This window comes from Sorex araneus, chromosome 2, assembly GCF_027595985.1.
Source record: "Sorex araneus isolate mSorAra2 chromosome 2, mSorAra2.pri, whole genome shotgun sequence".
NCBI classification, from domain to species: Eukaryota; Metazoa; Chordata; class Mammalia; order Eulipotyphla; family Soricidae; genus Sorex; species Sorex araneus.
This window is the reverse complement of record NC_073303.1, coordinates 177,981,429-178,007,400: the sequence shown is the minus strand read 5'-3', so window position 1 is coordinate 178,007,400 and position 25,972 is coordinate 177,981,429. Positions and strand designations below refer to the sequence as shown.

Here is a 25,972-nt window from a genome sequence, read left to right as displayed (position 1 = left end):
CGAGCCATCCTCCACCATAAATTCAGTTCTGTACACCAATTCTCAGGTTCTGCTGTCTGGGTGAATTGTTATAACCTCCTTTCTATCTATATATTTTTTCAATAAGAGGGGTCATTTTCTATCTATCCCTCTCTTATTCCCTTCACTCAGCATTATATTTTCCTGATAATAATTATTTCAAAAATATATTTATATCATATGAAATATAAAATACAGGCATATCAAAAGATAGATTAACATTGATGCATGTAAAAACTTTAGCTGAATTCCAACAAGATATTCTTACATTTTTTTCCTACAATGGTAACTCCATAAAGAAGAATATTCAAATGGAGGTACTTTCACTTTTGAAGCAAGAATAACTTATAATTCTTTTGGTTTACATATATAAAGTGGTTTACATGTTTGTAGTTTGCAATTTAGAAGAGATAAAGAAATTCTTGTGAACAAATGACAGTTTTTTTATATAGATAGTATATTTAGAGTAAATATTAGGTGATTTTTAATCTCTTTCTACTAGAATTCAGTATTCACTATACTGTTTCTCCAGAGGCCCAAGTTTGACTCCTTATTTTCCTTTGTCTCCTTCTTCACTCAAGTTAGGCTTAAAATTTATCTAAAATGAAAAGTGTCTCTCCACATCAAAGTTGTATGGGTTTTTATTATGTTAAAAAAGAAAGTTTTTATCAAGTTATATCTTTGGTTTATATGGTCAGGCTTGTGCCCTTTCTACAGAAATCTTATTTATTTATATTTAAAGCAACATTATTCTATAAAATTACAGCTAGCATAAGTTGAATCACCATTAGTTAATTTTATTTTTATTCATACTCACTTATTACTAAATATGCCTATTATTAAGTGTTTGCTACTTTCATAATTGTCAGAAACCAGAAGAATAAATATAGAAAATTCTCCTCCACCCTCGTCCCACTGTAGTTTTTAATCAGCACAAGCTTTTATTACTCTTTAGTTTCTTGTATATTCTTGCACATTGATTTCTGCACACACAAGCACATTCCAGCATGTTTTTTAAAATTTTTTTGAATCACAATGAGATAGTTACAAGCTTTCATATTTGGGTTACAATCACACAATGATCAAACACCCATCCCTCCATCAGTGCACATTCCGCACCACTATTATCCCCGGTATACACCCCCTTTCCCACCCTTCCCTTCCCTCCATGGCAGACAATATTCCCCATACTCTCTACTTCTGGGCATTATGGCTTACAACACAAATACTGAGAGGTCATCATGTTTGATCTGTTATCTACTTTCAGCACACATCTCTCATCCCGACTGATTTCTCCAGCCATTATTTTCTTAGTGATGCCTTCTCTATTTCATCTGCCTTCTCCCCTCCACTCATGAAGCAGGCTTCCAGTTATGGGGCAATCCCCCTGGCTCTTGTATTTACTGTCCTTGGGTGTCAGCCTCATGTGATGTTATTCCATGCTCCACAAATGAGTGCAGTCTTCTATGTCTGTCCCTCTCTTTCTGACTCATTTCACTTAGCATGACACTCTCCATGTCTATCCATTTATAAGCAAATTTCATGACTTCATCTCTCCTAACAGCTGCATAGTATTCCACTGTGTAGATGTACCAAAGTTTCTTTAACTAGTCATCTGTCCTAGGGCACTTGGGTTGTTTCCAGATTTTGGCTATTGTGAACAGTGCTGCAATGAACATATAGATAGGTACAGATGTCATTTCTACTGTGCTTTTTTGCATCTGCGGGATATATTCCCAGAAGTGGAATTGCAGTATCATATAGAAGCTCAATTTCTAGTTTTTGAAGGACTGTCCATATTGTTTTCCAGAAAGGTCCAGCATGTTTTTTATACAATTAGTTAACACATACACAATGCATGTCCTAACCCAGCTTTGAGGCCAGCTCCTGTGTAAAAAAAAAAAAAAAATCTTTCTTTGCTGAAAATAATTCAATCCTTAATATCTCAATGTATTTTCAGTCTATGTCTCAGTGTAGTGTACATCTCATTGTGAGCTTTAAAAAAATACATTTTATTCTGTGTTTTTTGAGTTATCTATGGTAATTTTCCTAAATATCTTTAGGATTCTGATGGTAAGATCACTAATAACATCTGAGCATGCCCACATGCAAAGCTTGTGGTGCTGGTGTTCTTGGAAACTTCTTTCCCAGTCCTACATTCCTTTTCCCCGTTTAGGAAGAAAATCGTGGAAGTTGGCCACGCTAATCAAATAGTGGTGTGTTGTAGGTAGAAGCGAAAGTCATCACATGAAGCTAGTTATCTTAGTGTGGCGATCTGCTTCTTCTCCAGGCAGGAACTGGCTCTGTTTACAGTTGTCACTGAACCTTTTGGGAGTGAAATCCAATTGGGTGAGTGTGTAAGAGATAACAGTGAAGCTCAGGGAATAAAGATATAGTCAGACATCATACCTATTTCCTTATTGCTGGACATGTACTAAGGTTGACTCCAAGGTTTCTCAGAAATAAAGGATATTTTTTAAAAAAATGCTCATGCTTAAGATGACTTCTTTCTAGTATCCCAGAAAAAGATAGGCTTTGCTTAAAATATGCATGACATTTTTAGGTTTTGAACATTTATGATAAAAACACACCTATGTTATATATATAATTATATATATATATATATATTTTTTTTTTCAGCATGGCCATACCCAACACTGCTGTTGGGGACATGGGTATGGGGTTATTCCCACGGATGCTCTAGTATGGTAGTAACCTAGAGGTCCCCTAGGCATGCTCTGTGGAAATTGAAACCAGGGTTTCCGAATGGCTTGGCCTGTGATTTGCTTCTTGCACCATCTTCTCAGTTCCTAATTTGGTTTCAACAGGAGATCTCAGAATTTCTGATATCAAAAAAACAACATAATCTATATTTCTTTCTTGGTATCAATTTGTTTTTCTACAACATAGGAATAGCTTGTCTGAGCAGAGAAATGTGGAATCAGAAATAAATGAAAGTGTGTTTTTCCATAGATAAACAAAAAAAGGTGCAACATTGTTTTCTGGTTATTTTCAGTGGTGTAATATGAGACCCCTGAAATAATTTAAATGTGGTCTTTAGCACATTTGCATTCATAAAAAATGCTTGGATATGCTCCTTGCTTTCCACTTCTCTTGCTTAGCTGTCAAAACATGGTGATGCTTTTGAAGATTTATTGTAGATGGGTAATGAGATTTCTGAATGTTAACTGCCACATTCAGAATTCATTTGGTGGCAAAAGAAAAAGGGTTACTGAGACTTTGGTATAGAATAAAGAGATGATAAAGCTTTTTAAAACTAAGTCAGTTTAAAAGTAAATACGCTATATTCTGGATTAGGAAGCACTGCAAGCTTCTTGTCATGTAGTAATCAAATAGAACATTTCCTGAAGAATATAAGATGTCAATTTATGTCCATTTCAGCAATATTTATGACAGCCTAGAGTAATGCTTATACTTTGAGATGTGGAGACATATGCAAATCTTGATATTGGATGAGTAAGAATAAAAAGAGCACAGATATACGGGACATATTTTATAGCACTTTTTCATTAAAAATAAATATAGTTTAATGATATTAGGCTTTGGACTCTCTTCCTTTGTAAAAGAGGAAATTAAACAGTGTATCCCACAATGTGATCATTTTTAGTTCATTTGTTATGGTAGGATTCAGATTGTCTTTCCATTTGGACAAGTGGTGGCTATAGTTTTCAATTATGTAGTCCAAAGAGCAGATTAGAAGATGCAAATTGTGAAATCAGAGGATTGAGTTGAAAACCCAAAGATTCAGTATAACATACCTCTTTATTCAGAGATTTTTTTTTTTTTTTGGCTTTTGGAAGGTGGAGGTAGAGGATAGAGCAACAGTAGTTTCAAAGGAACTGGCATTCTTGACAAAGAAAGTTGACCTTGACCTTCTTCTCCTTCCAACCCTCATTTCATCAGCAGGGGTGAGATTACTTTGAGACCCTGCCAATAGGTAATAAATAACACATAAATTCCAGGACACCCTTGCACTGTAGGGTGCCCTAATGTGTAATAATCCTTAGACTATTGAGTTTATAACTCATGACATCTGGCAGTTACTTGGCATTGTAATTCATGTTGATCATACACATCAGAATACACCATAGGATAGAAAGATCAGGGGAAAAACCCACTGATAATGAGGAAAGAGCAGAAGGAGGTGAAGATGCTGCTAAGACCATTCCTCTGTGAGCGGTGCAACATTGGACAGTTGGAAGGGCTGGTGCTGTCAGGTAAGGACTAGCAAGGCAAGAGGACAGTGATCCTCACTGAGACCCAGAGCAGATCAGCACAATACTATTTACCTGATAACACTCGACTTACTGAAATTGGCCATATTTTCATTTGTGAGCATTGAATCCTTTGTATAGATTATAAGCTTTGAATCTAAGCATAGTACATAGAAAACATCTGTATGGGCAGATAAGTAAATTGAATATTTGAACCTCCCTCAATTTTTAATTTTCTTTGGTCTAGTAGTAGAGGCAAAATGGGAGAATAACTATAAACAGTGGATTGATAGTTATTGTGTAAAGCATCTGTACAAAACTTCCTGAGAGTAGTCAGTCTGACAGGTGACACTGTTGGCTGAAGACTTAAAATTCAAGCTGGGGTGTTGGCAGAAGGAAAACTAGGGTCATTGGTGGTAGGAAATAGACACTGGTGGAGGGATGGGTGTTTGATCATTGTATGACTGAAACCCGATCATAAATAGCTTTGTTACTGTGTATCTCATGGTAACTCAGTAAAAATAAATCACGATCATGATCACGGTCATGAAATCCCGTTAATTGTCGATTTCTCAAGCGGGCTCAGTAAGCTCTCTATTCGTCCTTCCCCTGAGATCTTAGAAGTCTCTCTAGACTCTGCCCTCCCAATGATGTTGTATTGGAGGTTCTTTCAGGGTCAGGGGAATGAGATCCAGCTTGTTACTGGATTTAGCATATGAATACACCATGGGAAGCTTGCAAGGCTGTCCCAGGTGGGCAGGAAACTCTCAGAAGCTTGCCAGTTTCTCCCAGAGGGAAAAGTAGGCTAAAGATAGCGCTTCTGAGAGCTTGCTTTTAAGTCTCTCTCTGGATGTTGGCCGTTGATGGGATTACACACACCTGGGTTCCTCTGCCAGTACCTTCATGCATGAGGCCTGTCCGAATGTGTGAAGAGGGGCCTCCAGCATGGCTGTAGCTAGGTTCCGGTGGTCTTCGGCCTCCAGGAGCTCTTCTAGGGGTGGGGAAGGAAGCTGGAGCCCATTCCCTCCGAGGGGACCCGGGGAAGACAGCCAGGCATGCGGGCAAGAGACTCACAAAAATAAATAAATAAATATTTGAAAATAATAAATAAATAAATAAATAAATGTCTGAATAATATACCGTGATTTGTGACTATTCTGTGTGCATAACTCTTGCAAGGCTGCTTGGGTTGTTTATTCATTTCTTACTTATTTAATTATAGTCAAACTTGGATATAGAGAAAAATATGAGGCAGCATTACATGATTAAAACAATCTGGTGTTTCCTTATTACATTCTTGAGAGGGGTTTGGGCCACACTCAGCAGTGCTCAGGCATCACTTCTTAGCTCTGTGCTCAGGAATTATTCTTGGGGCACACCATCTGGGATGCCAGAATCAATCCCAGGTCAGCTGCTTGGAAGGCAAGCGCCTACATTCTGTACTATCACTCTAGCCACCCTCTACTCCCTTCTCCCCATTCCATTCTTGAGAAGCATATTTACTTATGTTTTTACACGCTAACCCATGTAGTTCTGAATTCTAAATTGAATGTGCTATTCTGTTGATATCTAGAGTTGCCTCTGATATCTAGTTGTGCTCTAGAGAAGAATGAAATTGGCCTTAAATAGGCAAATGCTGGAAGGTGGTTGTTTCAGAACTAGACCGGAACAGGTAGTGATGAGAAGACTGTGGGGCAAAGTGGTTTTGATGCTTCATGTGGAAAGGCATTGCTTTGCACATGTTTAGGTCACTAGTGCTGTGCCAGACATCTGCCTCTTCCTCACATCCTCTATCTGGACACACTTGCCCTCACTCCTTTGAACTCTCTATGATTCTGGAGACATTAATCCCACATCAACAATTTTTGTGGACAATGGTTCTTTAAGAGAGGGGGAAAAAGAGGAACTCATTACACATTAATTAGCCTCAATCCACAACTTCCTTATAAACTTAATGGATAGGATATGCAGATCTCTGTCAAATATCAGATGCAAGCCTTTGCCAAAAATAGGACTTCCAAGTATTGAAGGTATGCCAACTGCTGGCTCCTTCATTCAAAGCAGAGGAAATGATTGCCAGAGACAGGCTTGGAGTCTGCCGTGGTCAGATGTCACCAGTTTGCAGTGCCACATGTGATCCAAGAGTTTATGAATGATCTCAACACTTGCTCCCCAAGGAGAACATATGCATTACAGAGGTTACTGATACAAATTACACAGAGCACAATGTTTCCATGCAGTTTCTAAGAATCCTTCAGCAAGTTTTAAACATTAATGGAAACCATTAAGGAAGACTTGGCACTGTTAGCAGAACTTCAAATTATATTGTGGGTGAGGACAGAACAGGGCTAAAAAAAGGATTCAATAGTAAAGGCTTGGTTAAAGAGCTCAGAACTGCCCATTCTTTTTCGGTGAATTCTATGCGTGTGTATTTTATTCCCTGCAGAGCCCCGAACTTCAGAAAATGTTATGCCTTGCAAATGAGCAAGTCGCCAAGTCGCGGGGCATCCTTGTTCAGAATGCTCCAATTCATCAATTCATACTGCTGCTTTATCTGCATCATTTGCTGAGTGAATTTTCTTGCACATGGTGTCTTTGTGGGGGTGGGGTGAGCAAAGGATGAGGGAGGACGTCTCCGTCTGGAATCATCAGTGTGCTGCAGAGGGGCCAAAGTGTCAGCTTGCACAGCAGTAGTGGGTTGTGTCCCCACAGAGGTTTTTTTTTTTTATTTTTTATTTCCCATTCCCCTTCTATGCAAAAGTAAGCATAGCTGCCTGGTCTCTAGCTATCAGTTAGATGCTGTCTGTCAAGTCTAACCATGATCTGTTTTAGTATACCACATGTACAGAAGGAGCTGGGGGTGAACCCTCTTTAGATTGATTTTATCGTTCTATGATGAAAACTTTAGAGAACTAAGGCATTTTTATGGCTTTCAGTATCTAACTCTAAGTTGAAAAGGGGGGGGGCTTCAATTTATGTTCGGAAACAAGCTTATCTTTCAACTAGTAGTCCAGATTTAGCATGGTATTAAGTATTTATTTGGCAAGTTAGATCATCAGGAACACAGAATTTTTTCTATTTTTAATGCACATGACCTCACATACTGTATACTACTGGTGCTTCCCCTGGGGTCCCAATATGGCTGCCTGCAACAAATAGTGTTACAGGAAGAGATAAGGGAGAAGTGGGGTCGTGGACTAGAAGACCAAAGTAGTATGGTGCTTATATTATTCCGGAGCCGAAGACCTCCGGAAGAACCCATCCACAGCCATGCTCAAGGCCACTCTCCACACACTCAGATGAGCCTCACGCATGAAGGAACAGGCAGAGGAACCCAGGTGTGCAGGACCCAGGACTGAGATCACTAAGCCTGCTCAGATCAGGACTGAGCCTCCTCCACCCAAATCGCCCATTTTCCAGTAGGTTGGGAGTCACATCCACAAACTGCTCTCAGTGCCGTGTAATGCCATCAATGGCCAAGATCATGAGACTATAAAACAGAGCTCCCAGAAGCGCGTGGCCACATTCATGACCGCATGGCCTCTTATTGTCTAGTTCTCATTCTTGGAGAAACCGGCAAGCCACCAAGAGCATCCTGCCCTCATGGCAGAGCCTGGCAAGCTCCCTGTGGTGTATTCTTTATGCCAAAAACAGTACCAATGATGGGTCTCATTCCCCTGACCTGAAAAAGCTTCCAATGTGGTACTGTAGGGAAGGGTGAGTAAAGAGAGGCTGCTAAAATCTCAGGGCTAGGACGAATGGAGATGTTACTGGCACCCGCTTGAGCAAATCAATGAACAATGGGATGACAGTGATACAGTGATACTATTCCCAATCATTCCCTAAAGTGATAGGTGGTGCTCATGCTGGAAGAATGTTTTGGGGTGATGGGTGTATCGGTAGAGAAATATGTCTCAGTTAGAATTATAGCTACACCTGTCATTTCTCTTCTAGTTCATTGAATTTTCTATGACGATAAACTCAAATTGAAATCTCTGCTACTGGTTTTACTGTTTAAATACAAGTCTTCTTTTCTTTGAGTGATTAGTTTCTGAACTTTTGGAACTACCTGGCTTTTGTTTTAGAGGTATATGGCTACTAAGGAGAAAAGTCAACTGCTTTATTTCATACCTTCACCGATTTAAATCACTCTTGATAAAAGATACCTTAAAATCAACTTACAGGACACAGAGAAACAGTACAGAATTTCAGGCAGTACCTTGCTTGTAGCCGGCTTTGGTTCAGTTCCTGGCACTGCAGATGGTCCTAGAGAATCTTCAGGAGTAAGACTTGAGCACATGAAAATGTGACTGAAAGCCCCTATACCCTCCCCCACAAATAAATGTCAAAATAAGACATTCATGTTTCTTGATAAGAAAAAATGCTAAAACATAGTTCTGGAAGAGAGATTTTTCAATTCAATGTACATTTCTGATGTTCTTCAAGTTGGGAAACCTTTTTGGCATTAGCTAATGTAGATCAGACAAAGAATGGAAGATGTTTTACATGAATAAGTGCAATGAGGATTCCAAAAAATAATCTATTTGAGGGCAGGGGAAAGAAAAAAATTAAAAACCAACTTCATTTTAGAAAGATATTTTTGAGCAGAGAGACCATAATATGCCAGTGTGAAGTAAGTTTTAGTGTTTTCTGTGGAGTAGGGAGTTTGCAAAAATGGTCTATTGAGGTTGAAGATATAAGCAAAAACCTTTCCTAAATATTGGAAATTATATAAAGAAGGAAGATTTGTCATAGGAAACCTTTAAAAGTTGTGAAAAAAGGAATTATTACCCAATTTTAGGTTCAAGGAAAAGTTCAAAGAGAATATTCATGCTGAAACTTAGGAAGATACATGGAAAACTAAACTAGGGGAATGGGGACAAGATAAATAGAAGCAGGTGATTTTATAAATCACTTTAGCACAATGACTTCACAAAGATTCTAGTTCAAACTCTTAGTAATGTACTACAATAGGTGATTTCAAATATACATAACAAATGCATGTATGTTCATATACAGAGATATCAGAATACATACATATTACGATTACACCAAGCTTTGCATATTATATGTATTCACGAAATAATTTCCTGTTACTTCAAGATAGTTACTATCAAAACAGTATATGAGAGATGGAGAAATAGTACAGTGGGAAAGGCACTTACCTTGCAATCTGAAGTTCCTGCTTGAATCCTTGACATAACATATGGCTACCCTAGTCCTGCTTGGAGTGATCCCTAAGCACAGAGACAGTAGTAAATCCCAAGTAATACTGGGTTTGGTGCAAAATCAAAGTAAATGTAAAAATAAAGTAGGACATCAAAAATGTTTTGTATTTCCAGGTAGATTGAGGGGCCAGATATAATCTCTGGCACTTCGTATGGTCCCCTAAGAGCTACCAAAGTGATCCTTGAACACAGTCAGGAATAAGCAATAATCATAGCTGGATGTGACCCCCAAATTGAAAAAAAAGTTGTGGTTTTTTGTTTGTTTTGTTTTATTGAGTGCTTGCCAGGTGATCCCACCAAATTAAAAAAAAATCTAATTGAAACTAGTGTGAGCTATCATATATTTTCATGTATAGCCTTTAAGTAGTCTTCTAATTATTAAAATTTGACTTTATATTAAAAAAATATAATGGACCCCAGATAAGTATGACTAAGGAAGAGATCTCAGTTTTCTTTTTTTTTTTAATTCTTTTATTGAATCACCATGTGGAAAGTTACAAAGCTTTCAGGTTTAAGTATCAGTTATGCAATGCTCAAACACCCATCACTTCACCAGTGCACATATTCCACCACCAAGAATCAGAAGCCTGTGTCACATGGGTTCTGATGGATCATTTGTGCACACAGAAATCCTCTTGGCAAAGAACCCTGTGCTCACTGTTGCTTGAATTATTTCACTGTCACTGTCATCCCGTTGCTCATCAATTTGCTCGAGTGGGCACCAGTAACGTCTCCATTGTGAGACTTGTCACTGTTTTTTGCATATCAAATATGCCACAGTAGCTTGCAAAGTCTCTGCCGTGCGGGTGGGATACTTTTGGTAGCTTGCCAGGCTCTTCGAGAGGGACGGAGGAATCGAACCCAGGTTGGCTGCATGCAAGGCAAATGCCCTACCCGCTGTGCTATCACTCCACCCCATAATAAATAAATCTTTCTCATAATAAATGAGAAATTAACCTTTATCATAATAAAACCTTTCTCATAATAAATGTATATGTGCTGGATAGTTTTCTTCATCCAATGATGTATATGTAATGTCTTGACCTTTGTATGTCAAATAACCACATGGAAGAATGTATAGATTTTTGTTCAGAAGTACCTTTCAGGACTGGAGTGATAGCACAGCAGGTAGGGCATTTGCCTTGCATGCAGCCGAACTGAGTTCGATTCCTTTGCTCCTCTCGGAGAGCTTGGCAAGCTACCAAGAGTATCCTGTTTGCATGGCAGAGCCTGGCAAGCTACCCATGGCATATTTGATATGTCAAAAACAGTAACAACAAATCTCACAATAGACATTACTGGTGTTCCCTTGAGCAAATCGATGTTCAGCAGGATGACAGTGCTACATGATATTAATTATTCTGTCTAAATACTATTTCTAATTTCTTTTCATGAATGAAAATGGAAATACCCGAGGAATGATTTTCATTCCTTTCAGTGACTGGGAAACAGGATTCTTGCATGCAGCTGACCCAGTACAAAAGAGCAACAACAAAATAAAAGTCTTGAGAACTCTTGGTTTGAGGTAGAATAGAAGCAAGCATGTGAAAGAATGGAATTGGGACAAAGTAGGTGTCAACAGTGTAGCTACTGAAGACAAAGTTAATTTATTTAAAGTTCTTTCAGGGTTGTAATTAGTTACCTGTTGCTTTGTGACAGTTTGCCAAATAATTCAGTGGTTTTAGACAAGACACACTTGTTCTCACTATCCGTGGTCAGTTATTCACTTCTGGATTAGTGCTATAAATTGCATGATTTTGTTATTTCTTAGAGCTGCATAGTATTCCATTGTGTTATCTATATACCACATTTTTTGATCCATTTATCTGTACCCGGCATTTTGCTTTTTCATATCTTAGCCACTGTACAAAGTGAGGTGATGAACATAGGTGTGCATATGTCCTTCTGAATAAATGTTTTTGTGTTTTGGGAATAGATAGCAAGAAGAATGATTTGGGAGTTCTATTACTTATTTTTGGATAGATTTCCGTAATGTTTTCCTTAGAGACTGAACCAGGTGACAATCCCTCCCGCCTGCCAGCATTAGCATGTTTCCAGACATTTTGATATGTACCATTCTCACTCTCTTATCATCGCTTTAATTTTAATTTCCCCAATTATGATCGATACTTAACACTATTTCATATGGCTAGTAACCATTAGTATGTCTTCCTAGTGAATGTGTTTTGCCCCATAATACATTATGATGGGGTCATTGGATTTTTTTTATCATTGAGTTTTGTCAAACACATTATTACTTTAGAATTTTCTGATCTTCCAGAACAGCTTCCCAAATACAGTACCTATCAATATAAATCACTGTCATCCCGTTGCTCATCAATTTGTTCGAGCGGACACCAGTAACATCTCTCATTGAGAGACTTATTGTTACTGTTTTTGGCATATCCAATAGGCACGGGTATATTGCCCGGCCCTGCAGCACGGGCTCGATACTCTCCTTAGCTTGCTGGGCTCTCTGAGAGGGGCGGAAGAATCGAACTCGGGTTGGCTGCGTGAAAGGTGAATGCCCAACCGCTGTGCTATCAATATGTGCTCCAGCCATCAATATGAATGTTATACATTTTTTAAATCCAGGTTACATTATGATTAGTAGGAAAAACTTATCTAGGCTTTTCTGATCATTTAGAGAAATTAATATTTGGGTTATAGCAAATGAGATACTTTCCCACACACACACAATGGGGAATTAACATTTTGAATTTGAATAAGTTGTTTCATTCTGAGGAAAGTGGAATTAAAACTAAGAAATTACTGTGAAGTCCCCATTCACCTCTGCCAATCTGGGACTGTCAATAAGGATAGAACTGACTGATAAAGTCTGTGACCTCGAGTTCTGCCAGCCCCACAAGGTTGTCATCAAACCACACCTGATATTTGCGTGGTCGGTCTTTTCGGTAAGGGGGTTGATCTGTACCACGTGATCTCTACAGTTGCCATGGACTCAGGCAGGAGCAAGGAATTGCTCTTTGCAGAAAAGGAAAGTCAATTCTAGACCTTATCCAGGTCCTCATCTTTCTCACAGAAAGGAATTTCAGGAGTAGACAATCAGTGAAGTAAAATCAGATTTTTAGTTTTGAGGGTTTTGGAAAAGGAAAAGAGGGGGGGAAAGAGAAAAATGCATTCAAGAGAGAACATGGGGTCCTCCAAAGATGTAGAGAGCTCCAATGCACATCTCAAGAGGGAAGATGTGGGTGACACATGTGCTTGGGCACCACGTGTGTGTGGCCATGTGGGCACAAGCACCACATGGGGCTCAGGCATGCGGGACCTTCCTTTGTCTGAGGTGCATTTGATAGAGTTTCTCCAATCTGTCCCACATTGGGCTTTCTAACAAAGTAAAAGTTTATTGCAAAGGGATGGTCTTTCAGTGGTAGATCCAGGAGAGTTAATCAGAATAAAAAGGGAATAAGGATTCTGAAGGAATTCCCTTCAGATCCTTTTCTACAGTAAGGGATCCAGCCTTCTTGGTTTCTGCTGCTGTCAAAGACCTGATCAAATCTTGCTTCCTGTATCCACAAGGTACTTCTGGATAGTCTTAGGGCTAATGGCTTTATTTTTTTTCCCAGGAATTTCATTGACAAGTGACCCTTCCCTGTCTATCTGCCTCATACATCAATTATAAAGTACTTGACAGCAGTGGAGTCCAATATATGTCATTGAAGTCAGGAACCCCCATTTGTGGCTGTGATAATTGAGCAGTTTAATAATATGAACATGCCTTTTCAGCTGGTTTGTTGTCTGAGTGTACAGTTCTCGTTTTATATTTGAGTTCCATTGTTTGATGTAGAGCAACTGTATTTATTTTTCTCTTTTTTTTGGGGGGGATGAGTTCAAAAGCAGGCTGGAGCGATAGCACAGCAGTAGGGCATACGCCTTTCACATGGCTGGAGCATGTTAGATTCCTCTGCCCCTCTCGGAGAGCCCGGCAAGCTACCGAGAGTAGCATGCCCGCTTAACAGAGCCTGGCAAGCTACCCGTGGCGTATTTAATATGCCAAAAACAGTAACAATAAGTTTCACAATGAGAGATGTTACAGGTGCCCGCTTAAACAACTCGAAACAGAATGACAGTGAGTTCAAAAGCATTTTTCAACTATTGACTAAGTCTCATGTCAACTATGTCGCTGTTTCACATATTCAAAAATTAGAACAGTATAAATTTGAACTATTCTTTTAAAATATGTGATAAAGAGCCAGAATGATAATTCAGTGATTAGGGCATTTGCCTCCTATGCAGCAGACCTGGGTTGATACTCTGGCATCATACATTGTCCCCCAAAGCACTTCCAGAAGTAATTCCTCAGTGCAGAGCCAGGAATAAACCTGAGAATTGCCAGGTGCAGACCCCCCCAAAATGGAGGAGCTAGTAATAAAACTATTCTCATAAAATTTTAAATCATATTTTGTATTCTGTACTTATATACATAAAATTACTATACAGAAAATGTGCTCTAACTTTACTTTTTAAAAATGTCTATAACTTATACCACCTCTCTCAACTTTTCTCACTTACCCAGATTTATTTCAGTTCACTATTTTACCATTTGAAGATTTCTGTGGAACGTTAGGTAGTAATCATATTACTACATACCTTTGCCTTGGCTTACCAACACTTAAAATCATAGCTCTCATTTCTTTATAGAATAGGAACTTAAAGAGAAAAAAATATTATAGGTTCAAATTAGACTTTTCATTTCCTCACTTATAAGACCATTTTATTTTCCTTCATCCAATATATATAAATCTACTACTATGAAAAGCACATCATATTCCCTATTAGCTGTGATAATGCACAGGGTAATATTTGATAAAATGAAATACAGTGTGAAATTTAGACTGATTAATATTATTTCATTGTACTTATATTTGTACATGACAATGTAAAGACACATATAACTGAATATCAGAACATAAGTATCTTTTTTTTTCAAGTTATCAGAACAAAAATACATGCATTTTCTTAAAAGCCAGTTATATGTGATGTCAGAACCTGTTTAAAGAAATGATTTCTTTTGAGGGGTTGTGTTTATGAGAGACCATGAAGAGACACATTTTATTACCCTGAAGACTTAGAAAAAAAGAAATGCTATCAGTAATAGAAGGAGTGAATTAACTGAATTACCATACCAACCCGAAGACCATTTCTGTGAGTTGAAGAGGTTACAGTACCAATTATATTATTATCTCACCCTACTCTGGGTGAGTAGTCTGAAAGCCTAAAATTACAGTTGATGTTAGATTTCTTGGCTTCATTTACAAATTGAAGTCATTTTCTTTCCGTGAATGCTGTAAGCACATGTTATATTGTTTAAGAGTAGCAGTTCTTAGTTTGTTATGATATTTTTCTCCTTTTTGTCCCTAATGTCAAAGGGCCTGTTTTTTCCCTCAATTTGGCATGTTGCAAATTGATATAACACTGTGTTTCCGAATATTTGTGATGGTCTTGAGTACAATTTGAACAGAGGCCTCTTGGCATGTCATTTATTAAACCAGTTCTGGAGTAGGTCCTTCAGCTAGCCAGATGTGTTCTTTTCAAACAGATTGGGGACCTGCCAAAACACCATTTGTTGCCAGTACCGGATATTGTAGGGGTGCTCAGAACCCTGTTACCATATTTTTGCACTTCTTCACATTGCATAAATAGGCAGCTGTTCTGTATTTAGAATATAAAGGAGTCACCAGTTTATTCTCCCTAGAGGATTTACCTGCAAGAGGGAACCATTGTTAACCCTTCTCTTCCCCCTGCCTGAAATTCCTATTTAAATGCATCTCTCCTTCAGCCCATTCACAAGCAAATCCTTTGCATATAAATCACACCTTTCTTTCTAGTTAGACCTGGGAACCAAAAATGTGCAGTTCATTGTGTGAAAATCGAATACATTTCCTTAGGAACAGTGAAAGCTGTAAATTAATCAGCTTATAAACTGAGAGTGAGCAATTTGTGCTGAATTCTTTCTTACTACTTCAATAGGAGACAAGATTCTCTAATCTTAGAGAGGGACATGACTTCATTAAGATGGAAAATGGCTGTTCAAGGATGTCTCATAAGAGAAAAGACAAGAAAAGCCCTAAAAGTCACTCAGGTGTCTGTCTGGAGCTATTTTCAGGACAGGAGATTTTTATTTATGTGGAGAATAACAATTAACCTAGAAACTTGGCCCAACAGAGAAGCAGAGTGCTGAAATGTGTCTCTTTATAGGACACCAAAGCCAATTGGTTTGACCTAATCCCCGTTTGTAGGCAGATTGATTTAAATAATAGGCTAGCACAAGCTGCCTACTTTTGATATCACATAGCTTGAAGTGTGTCTTTGTGTGTGTGTGTGTGTGTGTGTGTGTGTGTGTGTTTCTGTGTATGTTTACATCTTAGCAAACACACTTTCTTTTACCAGGAAAAGAAAGTCAGGCAGTTAGGAAACGGGAAAGGAACTTGAAAAGTATGGTAATCTATCTTCCCTCAACTGCTTTCTTTGAATGTTTACCTTAAAATGACCAAGATCTACTTGGCATCTGGACACAGCGTTCAGCAGTCAGTTAGGGCAAATCATTTCTCTAGGCTTTTCATCTTGCCAACAGAAGAAAGGCACACACAGATAGGTAGGTGACATTTGGAGAGCCAGGCATGCCAGATTTTCGGAGGTTATGAGGGAGGTCCAACCTGCTGTTCTCCTAATGAAAGGAGGGGAAATTCAGACAGGCAAAACGGCTATAAGGGATATCTCTGCACTGAATGTCACGCTGCCCAGATGTCACTCGGCAGGTGGAGATGGAGGAAGAATGAAAATATAGCCCAGTGCATGTGGGTGCTAGCACACTGCAAGGTTGAACAATGAATGTATGTTCTGGGGTAATGACAATAGTGTGGATTTTTGTCTATAATCATGTGGTGAGAGATGGCTTGTCAGAGGCTTCTCAACCACTTCCCTTCCCAGACTGACAACCACCATACATGCTCACAGTGATATGCATTTGTTTTAGGGTTTAAGCAGAACTTGGCAATTTTTAAAATATGTATATGTTTATAGTTACATGTATGCATATATGTAGGCATATGTGCTTTTAATTTACAGAATATAGAATCATGCTACATATAAATGATTTTTATTTTTGAGCCACACCCAACAGTGCTCAGGACTTCTCCAGATTCTGTGCACAGGGGAATATGTAGTGCAAAGGATTGAACTCAGAATTTTGTCTGCAAAAGGCCTAGCCTATTGAGATACCTTAATGTTAGGGCGCAGATCGAGATCTCCCTATAACGACAAAGAGACTCCAGAGACTGCAAACAGCAAGCAGGGTTTATTGTAAGACTGGCTAGCCAGGGTCCAGCCACCTACACGGACACGCAGGTCCAGCAGGTTGGGCAAAAACCCCGAGCTTCTCCAAAGGAGATCTTATATAGGCCTTCCCCAGCCATTACAGCAGAGCCCACGCATTTCATAGCCAATAGATTTGTAATATTACAAACTTTCTTAACCAATCCATTTAAAAGGACATTACTCCTTAGCCTATGGTTTTAGAGATCAGTATTCGCGCCAATATTCCGGAATGTCCCAGTTCTGGGGGCAGTCCTGGGTCTTGTGATATGGGCCGTGTGATATGGGTCTGGTTATCTGGTCTGACCACCACCCTTCTTACGACCCAGGGTGCCTGTATCCAAATTCCTTGCTCAGGGACAGATAGACAAGTTATTCTACAATGCGGGCTCCTGTAAAAAGAGTCTTAAGAAAGCTAAATAGATTACTGTGGTCTGTCCTGGGCCAGCTCCTCACACTTAAGAATTTATTCACTTTTAAAACTATATTCTGAGTAAGTCACTTTTTTTTTCTTAAATATCTCAATATTTAAATCAAATTTTAGGGTAAGGGCAAACAATCATATAATCAGTATTTTCTCTGACTGACAACCAGTTAGGGTGATGATGGAATATGATGGTGATGGCTCCATTCATAGTAAACATTCTGGAAACATTTTTTTGGAGAAAAGTGAGACTTGCAGTTATTTTGAAAGGAAAAAAAAGCCAACTATACTATTGTCACTGAGTTTTCTTTTACTGTGATTGTTTTTGTTTTCAGTGTTACGAGATGACTTCCGGCAAAATCCCACAGATGTTGTAGTGGCAGCAGGGGAACCCGCAATTCTGGAATGCCAGCCCCCTCGGGGACACCCGGAGCCCACAATTTACTGGAAGAAAGACAAAGTTCGAATTGATGACAAGGAAGAGCGAATAAGCGTGAGTTGAATTTAAATACCTAGAAAAATTAAATATTGATGCTGGAAATGGATTTTTTAATATTTTACTTACTGTGAGTAAAGCTATATAACTGTAATTGAACGCTGATTATCATTTACACTATATGGAAAGACAGAAACAATGATAGTCCAACATAAAACCTTTGGATTAAACCTTCCAGGGGAGGAAAATCATATTAATCAAGTATGTATTAGTTTCTGAACCAATCTGAATTTGTAGATATATGCTTGTAGTGACAGTGTTGATGTCTTAAATGATGTTGGTGGACTCCACGGGTGACTCATGTGACTTGTGAGGAGAGAAAGACGGTCACTTTCTCCCACTCCACCTCTGCCACCAGGGTCCCACTGGGGAGACTAGGACTGAGAAAGTCTGCAATGAGCCCCGACAGCCCCACCAGGTGACCGTCAGGCCATACCTGAAGTCCGCTTGATCGGCCAGGCACCCGTTCTCTCAGGGAGCCACGAGCTCAGGCTGGGGTGAGGATTTGCTCTTTGCAGGAAAGGAGGGACCCGTCCCAGGCCTTACCCAAGGTTTTCAGGGTTCTTGCTTGTGAAAAAGAATTTCAGGAGTAGACAAGCAGTGAAGTAAAATAGATATTATTTGGAGCGTTTAAGATGTGGAAGGAGAAAAGGTGAAAGAGAGAGAGAGTCAAAAGAGAATGCCGGCTTCTCCAAGGGCAGAGAGAGATTCTTGAATGGGCTTTTGGGTTAGCTTTTATGGGCTCTTCTTGGGATATCTTGGTCTGGAACATTCTGGATTCTTCTCTGGGCTGAATCACTAAGGTTGGAGTATCCAAGGAATTTTCTTCATGAAATCTCCTCAGGATCTGATGCTCAATGCCTTATCCGTATCCACAAAGTGGGTCAGCTTTGGAATTTTCCTCCCAGAAGTTTTGCTCATCAGTTTCATTGTCCAGGGCCTTTCCCTATCTGCTTGCCTACATCATTAAGACTTTCTAACTTTTTAATTCTCCAGAAGAATGTATTGATCCTGTAGCACGTGAGAGTTGAAGTATAAACTATGGCTATAAACCACACTGACTAGAATATTTCTTTCGCACCTTTTTCAAATTTTACATGGAGTGGGAATAATTTAAGTTAATGAACATTTCAAGAATTTTTTTTCTGTTTTCTCCAAATTACATATATTCACAAATATAATTCTACATGAGTTATACTCCACATTTAAAGATAAGAAGTAAAGTTGAAATTAAAGTGATGAGCTCTTTCTGTAATTGAGCTCAGATAGGATGGTAAGTCTATTTTCACAGGGAACTGATCACCCAGGAGTTGATAATCTTCTAATCTCCAAAATAGAATTGAACAGTCAGGATAAGAGGTAGTAAATGAGAACATCAAAATCAAATACGTAGTTTTCAGATGTTCTACTCAGCATATTTTTTTTCTTTTTTGTAACATCCAGCAATGTTCAGAGATTACTCCTGGCTCTGTGCTTAGATATAACAACTTACAGTTTTCAGGTGACCATACAGGATGCAGGTCACCCTTCCCACTTTATTATTGCTTTCGCCCACCACTCAACATTTCCAGGAGAAGTAAATCAGAACCAACCCAATAAAATAGTATATAATTCCTCAACTTTCAGGCCATATCCTAGTAAAGTTTTTATAGTCAATACAATACTTGAGAAGGAAATGCACACTAATTTAAACAATGACATGTTTATCTGAATGAATATATCATTTCTATCAGAGTTCACGTAGTCTCTTTTCACATTATTTAGAAAAAGATCTTGAAAATTAGATGACTTTTTTTTCTAATTTTTATTGGGTTTTTTTTTTTTTTTTTGCTTTTTGGGTCACACCCAGCAATGCACAGGGGTTACTCCTGGCTCTGCACTCAGGAATTACTTCTGGCAGTGCTCAGGGGACCATATGGGATGCTGGGAATCGAACCCGGGTTGGCCGCTTGCAAAGCAAACGCCCTACCTGCTGTGCTATTGCTCCAGCCCCTAGATGACTTTTCAAATTTATGTGCCATGTGATTAGTACATAACACATAGCCAGATGACTAAGATAAAAGATCACAAGGGCCCAGAGTCACTGTCACTGTCATCCCGTTGCTCATCGATTTGTTCGAGTGGGCACCAGTAATGTCTCTCATTGAGAGACTTATCATTACTGTTTTTGGCATATCCAATACACACGGGTAGCTTGCCAGGCTCTCCGAGAGGGGCAGAGGAATCGAACACGGGTCTGCGGAGTGAAAGGCAAAAGCCCAACTGCTATGCTATTGCTCCAGCCATATTAGGTATACTATAGAAAATGCTTCACATGGAGCTGCACCTAGTCCTATCCCTGACAACTTATTGTTCCACCTCAACATTACTGTTTGCTACTCTGAGGATCCAGCTGTGGTCTTGGAGATCCCTAACAGTGCAGATCTGAGGATCGCTGCATCTTGGGACCTTGCATTAGATGTTCTGGAATGATGGCCAACATGATCAGGAAGCCCACCCCACCCAATACACATCTCTACCATCAAGGTCCCCTGAGCACCATCTGGGAGAGCTCTCCTGTAAAAATAAGAAAAATAAATCAAAAAATATAATCATGACTCTGAATAGAGCTGTTGATAATGCAAAGATCCACATTGCCAAGGAGACATCAGTCTGCGAAGCTGCTTGCTCAAGGTTGCATTTGGGTGCCAACTATATGACAATGTGTTCCTGGTTTCAAGACATAAAGCATCCTATATTCCTCTTAGTTCTAGGATGGCTATTTTTTAAACAGTATTTGAAGTTTATTTAGAATTTTGATCATGTACATTAGAAGTTGAATAATATAAATGTTTGTACATATGCGTATATTCCTATATATCTGGGAGATACTCCGTAAGACTGAATAAATTGCAAATAGAATTCAAATACCATTTTTTGTATCCTTAAACAAAACAGAGGATATTGGGGACATAGGTAATGGTTTGTCATAGAAGGCTGCCTGCGAAGGGATATTAAGAACAGTATGACTGAAAGCGAGAGTTGTGTTTTGTGTTCTTCATTGAACTCTTAAGAAGATTAGTCCTTTCCCGGGTAATGAGGAAGATGCCTACTTCTTCTATTTTTTTTGGTAGGGGATTCATGTTTTGGGGGCCACACCTGACAGTGTTTAGGGTTTACTCTTGGCTCTCCACTCAAGGATCACTTCTAGCCGGGGTTTGGGACCATATGGAATACTGGGGATTGTACTTGTGTCAGCTCTGTACAATGCAAGCATCTTACTTGCTGCACTATCATTATTCCAGGAAAGCTCTTCATTACCTAAATATCTCTTTCACAAAAGGACATTTTCATCCCAGCTTCTAAAGTTCTCTCATGAAATAGAATTTCTGCTAATATGTAGTGGCAGAATTTTGTTTCCGTATTCTGATGATGGGCTGGAGTGATAGCACAGTGGTAGGGTGTTTGCCTTGCACGTGACCGACCTGGGTTCAATTCCTCCGCCCCTCTCGGAGAGCCCAGCCAGCTACTGAGAGCATCTCACCCACATGGCAGAGCCTGGCAAGCTACCCGTGGCATATTCAACATGCCAAAACCAGTAACAAACAAGTCTCACAATGGAGACATTATTGGCGCCCATTCGAGCAAATCGATGAGCAATGGGATGACAGTGACAGTGATTCTGATGATAAAGTCAAATCACTTTTTAAGAATTTCTGGTTTGGGGTCAAAAAGATAGTCTAGCAGGTAGGATGTTTGTCTTGCATATGGGTATTAGGTTAATAACTCAGCATTCCACATGGTTCCTGAGTACCAAGTACCACCAGGAATGATCCCTGAGAGCCAAATACTGAGCAAATACTGAGCATCACTGGGTGTCACCCAAAAACTAAAGCAAATTATATCTAGTTTATCTTCATTTTTTGAGCATTCTATTGAGACGGTGATACTGTTGGCAAATGGACTGTCAACTGTCCTGGGCCAGATTTACTAATGTCATGTAGGATATCTCACGCATTGCTGATTAGTTTAAAAGGGTCTTTGTAATGGGATTATTTAGGATTACTTTCTCACTTATCTGAAAATAGACTAGGTCTCGTTTGGGGAGCTAGGTTTTTCTGACCATGGCATGTAGATTTTCACCAGAGGAGCACAGACGGACTTCAGTGTTGAAAAAAAAATCAGTTTTATTGTATGAGAAACTTTCACCTGTTGAAATAACACTTTACATATATATAGTGTTATATATATATAAAATGTTATATACACACACACATATATATATATAAAACACACACACACACATATATATATAATATATATATATACATATATATATATTATATATATATATATATATATATATATATAAAGAGTCTCTTGCCTGCACGCCTGGCTGTCTTCCCTGGGACCCCTAAGAGGGGATGGTCTCCAGCTTCCCTCCCCACCCCGAGCAGAGCTCCTGGCAGCCGAAGACCACCGGAATCTAGCCACAGCCATGCTCAAAGGCCCCTCTTCACACGTTTGGACGTGCCTCACGCATGAAGGTACCAGCAGAGGAACCCAGGTGTGTGTAATTCCATCAACAGCCAACATCCAAAGACTTAAAAGCAAGATCGCAGAAGCGATATCTTGCACCCTCTTCTCCCTCTGGGAGAAACTGGCAAGCTTCTGAGAGTTTCCTGCCCACATGGGACAACTCTTCAAGCTTCTCATGGTGTATTCATATGCTAAATCCAGTAACAAGATGGATCTCATTTTCCTGACCCTGAAAGAGCCTCCAATGTGACATCATTGGGAGGGCCGAGTCGAAAGAAACTCCTAAGATCTCAGGGAAAGGATGAATGGAGAGGTTACTAAGCCTGCTCGAGAAATCGACGATTAACGGGATTTCGTGATCGTAATATGTATATATATATATAGAGAGAGAGAGAGAGAGAGAGAGAGAAGTTCATAGATACATGATAGATAAATATTGCCGTGCTCATCTTCAAGGGGAGATGAAATGGACCTTGTGGTTATTTTATAAAGCCTAATATTCATTATGATCTACCGCATTAATTAGAAATAGATGGATGGTTTTCCCTTATTAAAAAACGTTGGAATACTTTTCTGTTTTTTCTGTGATGCATCCTAAAATATGTATGATGAGAGCATATCAAATAAGTTTTGGCTATAAAATTTTAAAATAATAGAGGAAGGTATTGTCTTTTATATCATATCTTTTAAGAACACTATCATTATAAAGTAAAAGTACTGAAGCAGATAAATTTGAAAACTAGAATTTGAAAATTATGAATCAATGATAAACTTACTGAATAATTTGTTTGTAATGGCCTTTTTAGCAAGAGAGCAACTTTGATAGTAGACTTACTTATTATTCATCAATATTCTTCGTTTAAAAATGTACCTTAAATAGATAAAATAGGGAAAGACATTAGGGCAGATTTAGAATCCTCAACTATTTATTCTTAAATGCCAGGAAGATGTGTTAAGGCACATACTAAGTCACATACTTAGCATATGTGCTTAGACAATACTAGGAAGTGAAATTTAACCTCCAGAGATTATTATTATTTGGTTATGACTGAAAGCCAAGTGTCAGATCATAGAGATACTTCATACATACTTTGTTAAATATCTGATTTATTTGGATTTCATCATATTATCAATATCAGATATGTACTGCTTCTTTCTGATGATAAATGTAAATGGAAATTCATTCCATCTACTCTCAGAGGGAAAAAAAAACAAACAACCAACCATTGGGACTTATGAAGACTGTCACAAGACTCAAAATGAGAACAAATAAAAAAGAACAAGACCTGGACAGATCGATAGTGCAGCAGGGAGGGCGGGCATTTGGTTTGCCTTGCACGCAGCCGACCTGGGTTCAATCCTCGACATCCCAGATTGACCCCTGAGCACCACTAGGAGTAATATCTGAGTGCAGAGCCAGAAGTAACCCCTGAACATTGCTGGGTGTGGCCCAAAAAGCAAAGAAAGAAAGAAAGAAAAGAAGGAAGGAAGGAAGGAAGGAAGGAAGGAAGGAAGGAAGGAAGGAAGGAAGGAAGGAAGGAAGGAAGGAAAGAAGGAAGGAAGGAGACGAAAGAAAGGAAGGAAGGAGACGAAAGAAAGAAAGAAAGAGAGAGAGAGAGAGAAAGAGAGAGAGAAAGAAAGAAAGAAAGAAAGAAAGAAAGAAAGAAAGAAAGAAAGAAAGAAAGAAAGAAAGAAAGAAAGAAAGAAAGAAAGAAAGAAAGAAAGAAAGAAAGAAAGCATAATTTTTTTTAAAGATCAAGAAGACCTTCTGTAAGGAGTCACTATGTAAGAATGAGAATGTTTTGACTTATGGAACGAATAATATAAGAAAAGCAAATCAAGAACCAAAATAGAGTTAGAAAAGTAAAGGTTTTCTCCTTTGGGGGTCCAGGGAAATAGTGTGCTTAAATATTCAAAATTACATATTAATGTACTTTCTCTTTTTTCCCCTTCTTTTAAAAATTTTAACAGATTCGTGGTGGAAAACTGATGATCTCTAATACCAGGAAAAGCGATGCAGGAATGTATACTTGTGTGGGCACCAACATGGTGGGAGAAAGAGACAGTGATCCAGCAGAACTGACTGTCTTTGGTAAGACTCGTTCCATCATAATTGCTGTTTGCATTTCTCCTTTGCTTTTTAGTTTTGTACTAAACATCGGGTAACAGGTAACATAGAGTCAGATACTTCAAATGTGCAGTAAGTAGGGATAGTCCAGAACTTTTTCATCTTTACATTGAAATATTTTCTGTGTAGAAAAATGAATTTTTATCTAGTTATTATCCCAGAACATGCCTAAGGTCCTGTAATGTTTCCTTAAAAAAATATTTTTTTTAGTGTAGTATGTGCCACAATGCAAAAAGAACGATATTATTATTGGATTACGTTTAGAGCATTAAGGTACACTTTTTGAATATGTTCCAGAGTGCAATAATCTCTTTTCAGTCACCTTGGGCACTGAGTAATTTCTAGTAATACTCCTCATGGACGCTAAGCAGCTTAAAGTCTCAAATGACAGAACCAGGAGAAAACCCATAATTCATTAAAGAAATGAACGAGTTAAATAAATTGTTCAAAATATGCATATACATTTCTGTCCACAGTGCACAGGCAAGTATCAGTTTCCCTATACATTTCTTTCAGTCATCTATAAGGGTCTCAAAATATGCTTAGTCCATAATGAATAAAACGCAGTTTGCCTGACAAAATCCGAAATTAGTGGTCACTGAACATTTGCACTGAAATCCCACAGTTATACTCATCCTCATTAAAGAAACATTCAACATTATTTTTTCCATAACTATCAAAGCTTTGAAATAGATTTGGGGAAAACAAAGTTGCATTTACAACAGCAAACACTGATTTTAAAAAGAAAATGAAATGCTTAATGTCATTACCCAAGCAATTATTTATACTTACCAATAATGTGACTGTATAATAAAATATTTATCCCAACTCCCCTCAAGACTAATAAGAGATGCCTAAATGCCTAAACATGTCAGGAGTACAAGAGAACTAAATTATGTTTAAAACTGCTCTAAACCAAAGAGATTAAATTTGTCTAGCGGCAGTTTTTCTGGATGAATTGACTTAGGAAGCTAAGAAATTGTTATCTGATGGTGTAAACAGTCTGAATTGACCTATGGGGTTATGAGCACAATATTAAGTTAAGAAAAGGGAACCAAAAATCCCATTATTGATAAGAAAACAACATTTAACCCAGAAATAAAATATGGAAGCGGTAGCAATAGTCCAAATCAAGGATGACAGTATTTCATGAGACAAACCTGATTCTCAATTCTCAGGAAACAATTACAAGTGTGCTATGCAGAATGAGCTGCTCATTATTTTATTTCTATGCCCTTGACTCCAGTTTGTGGTTTTCTAAGAAAGCTCTCATGTTTCATCATTGTTAAATATTATCATTTCTGATCTGGTTATGAACGTTAAAAGTATTACATTTAAGTCCTGAAGTCAAAATTTCTTTTCATGTAGCGGCAATTTAGCATGAAATATATGGTCATTGTAACTACTCAGCTCCTGGACTTGTCTTTGTACTGTTCTTGAAACTTAATATTTATATATAGGCATTACCTAGAAATAAAGTCACATATTTATATAGAACAAGATAAAGAATTTTGCATTGCTCCATAAACATTTTATTTAAGCATAACAAGAAAAATCATGAAAAGAATATGAGGGGTTGCTATGTATCAG

At 38.5% G+C, this 25,972-nt stretch overlaps 1 protein-coding gene across 5 annotated transcripts in view; it reads left to right on the top strand.

Annotated features, from left to right (window-relative positions):
- The window catches only part of ROBO2 (roundabout guidance receptor 2), a 630,168-nt gene that overhangs the window by 423,662 nt on the left and 180,534 nt on the right, over window positions 1-25,972 (top strand). For all 5 annotated transcript variants that reach the window (XM_055125444.1, XM_055125442.1, XM_055125443.1 and 2 more), the window contains exons 3-4: window positions 17,576-17,733; window positions 24,226-24,346. In XM_055125444.1, coding sequence (XP_054981419.1) covers window positions 17,576-17,733; window positions 24,226-24,346 — 279 coding nt within the window. The remainder of the gene's footprint in view (window positions 1-17,575; window positions 17,734-24,225; window positions 24,347-25,972) is intronic.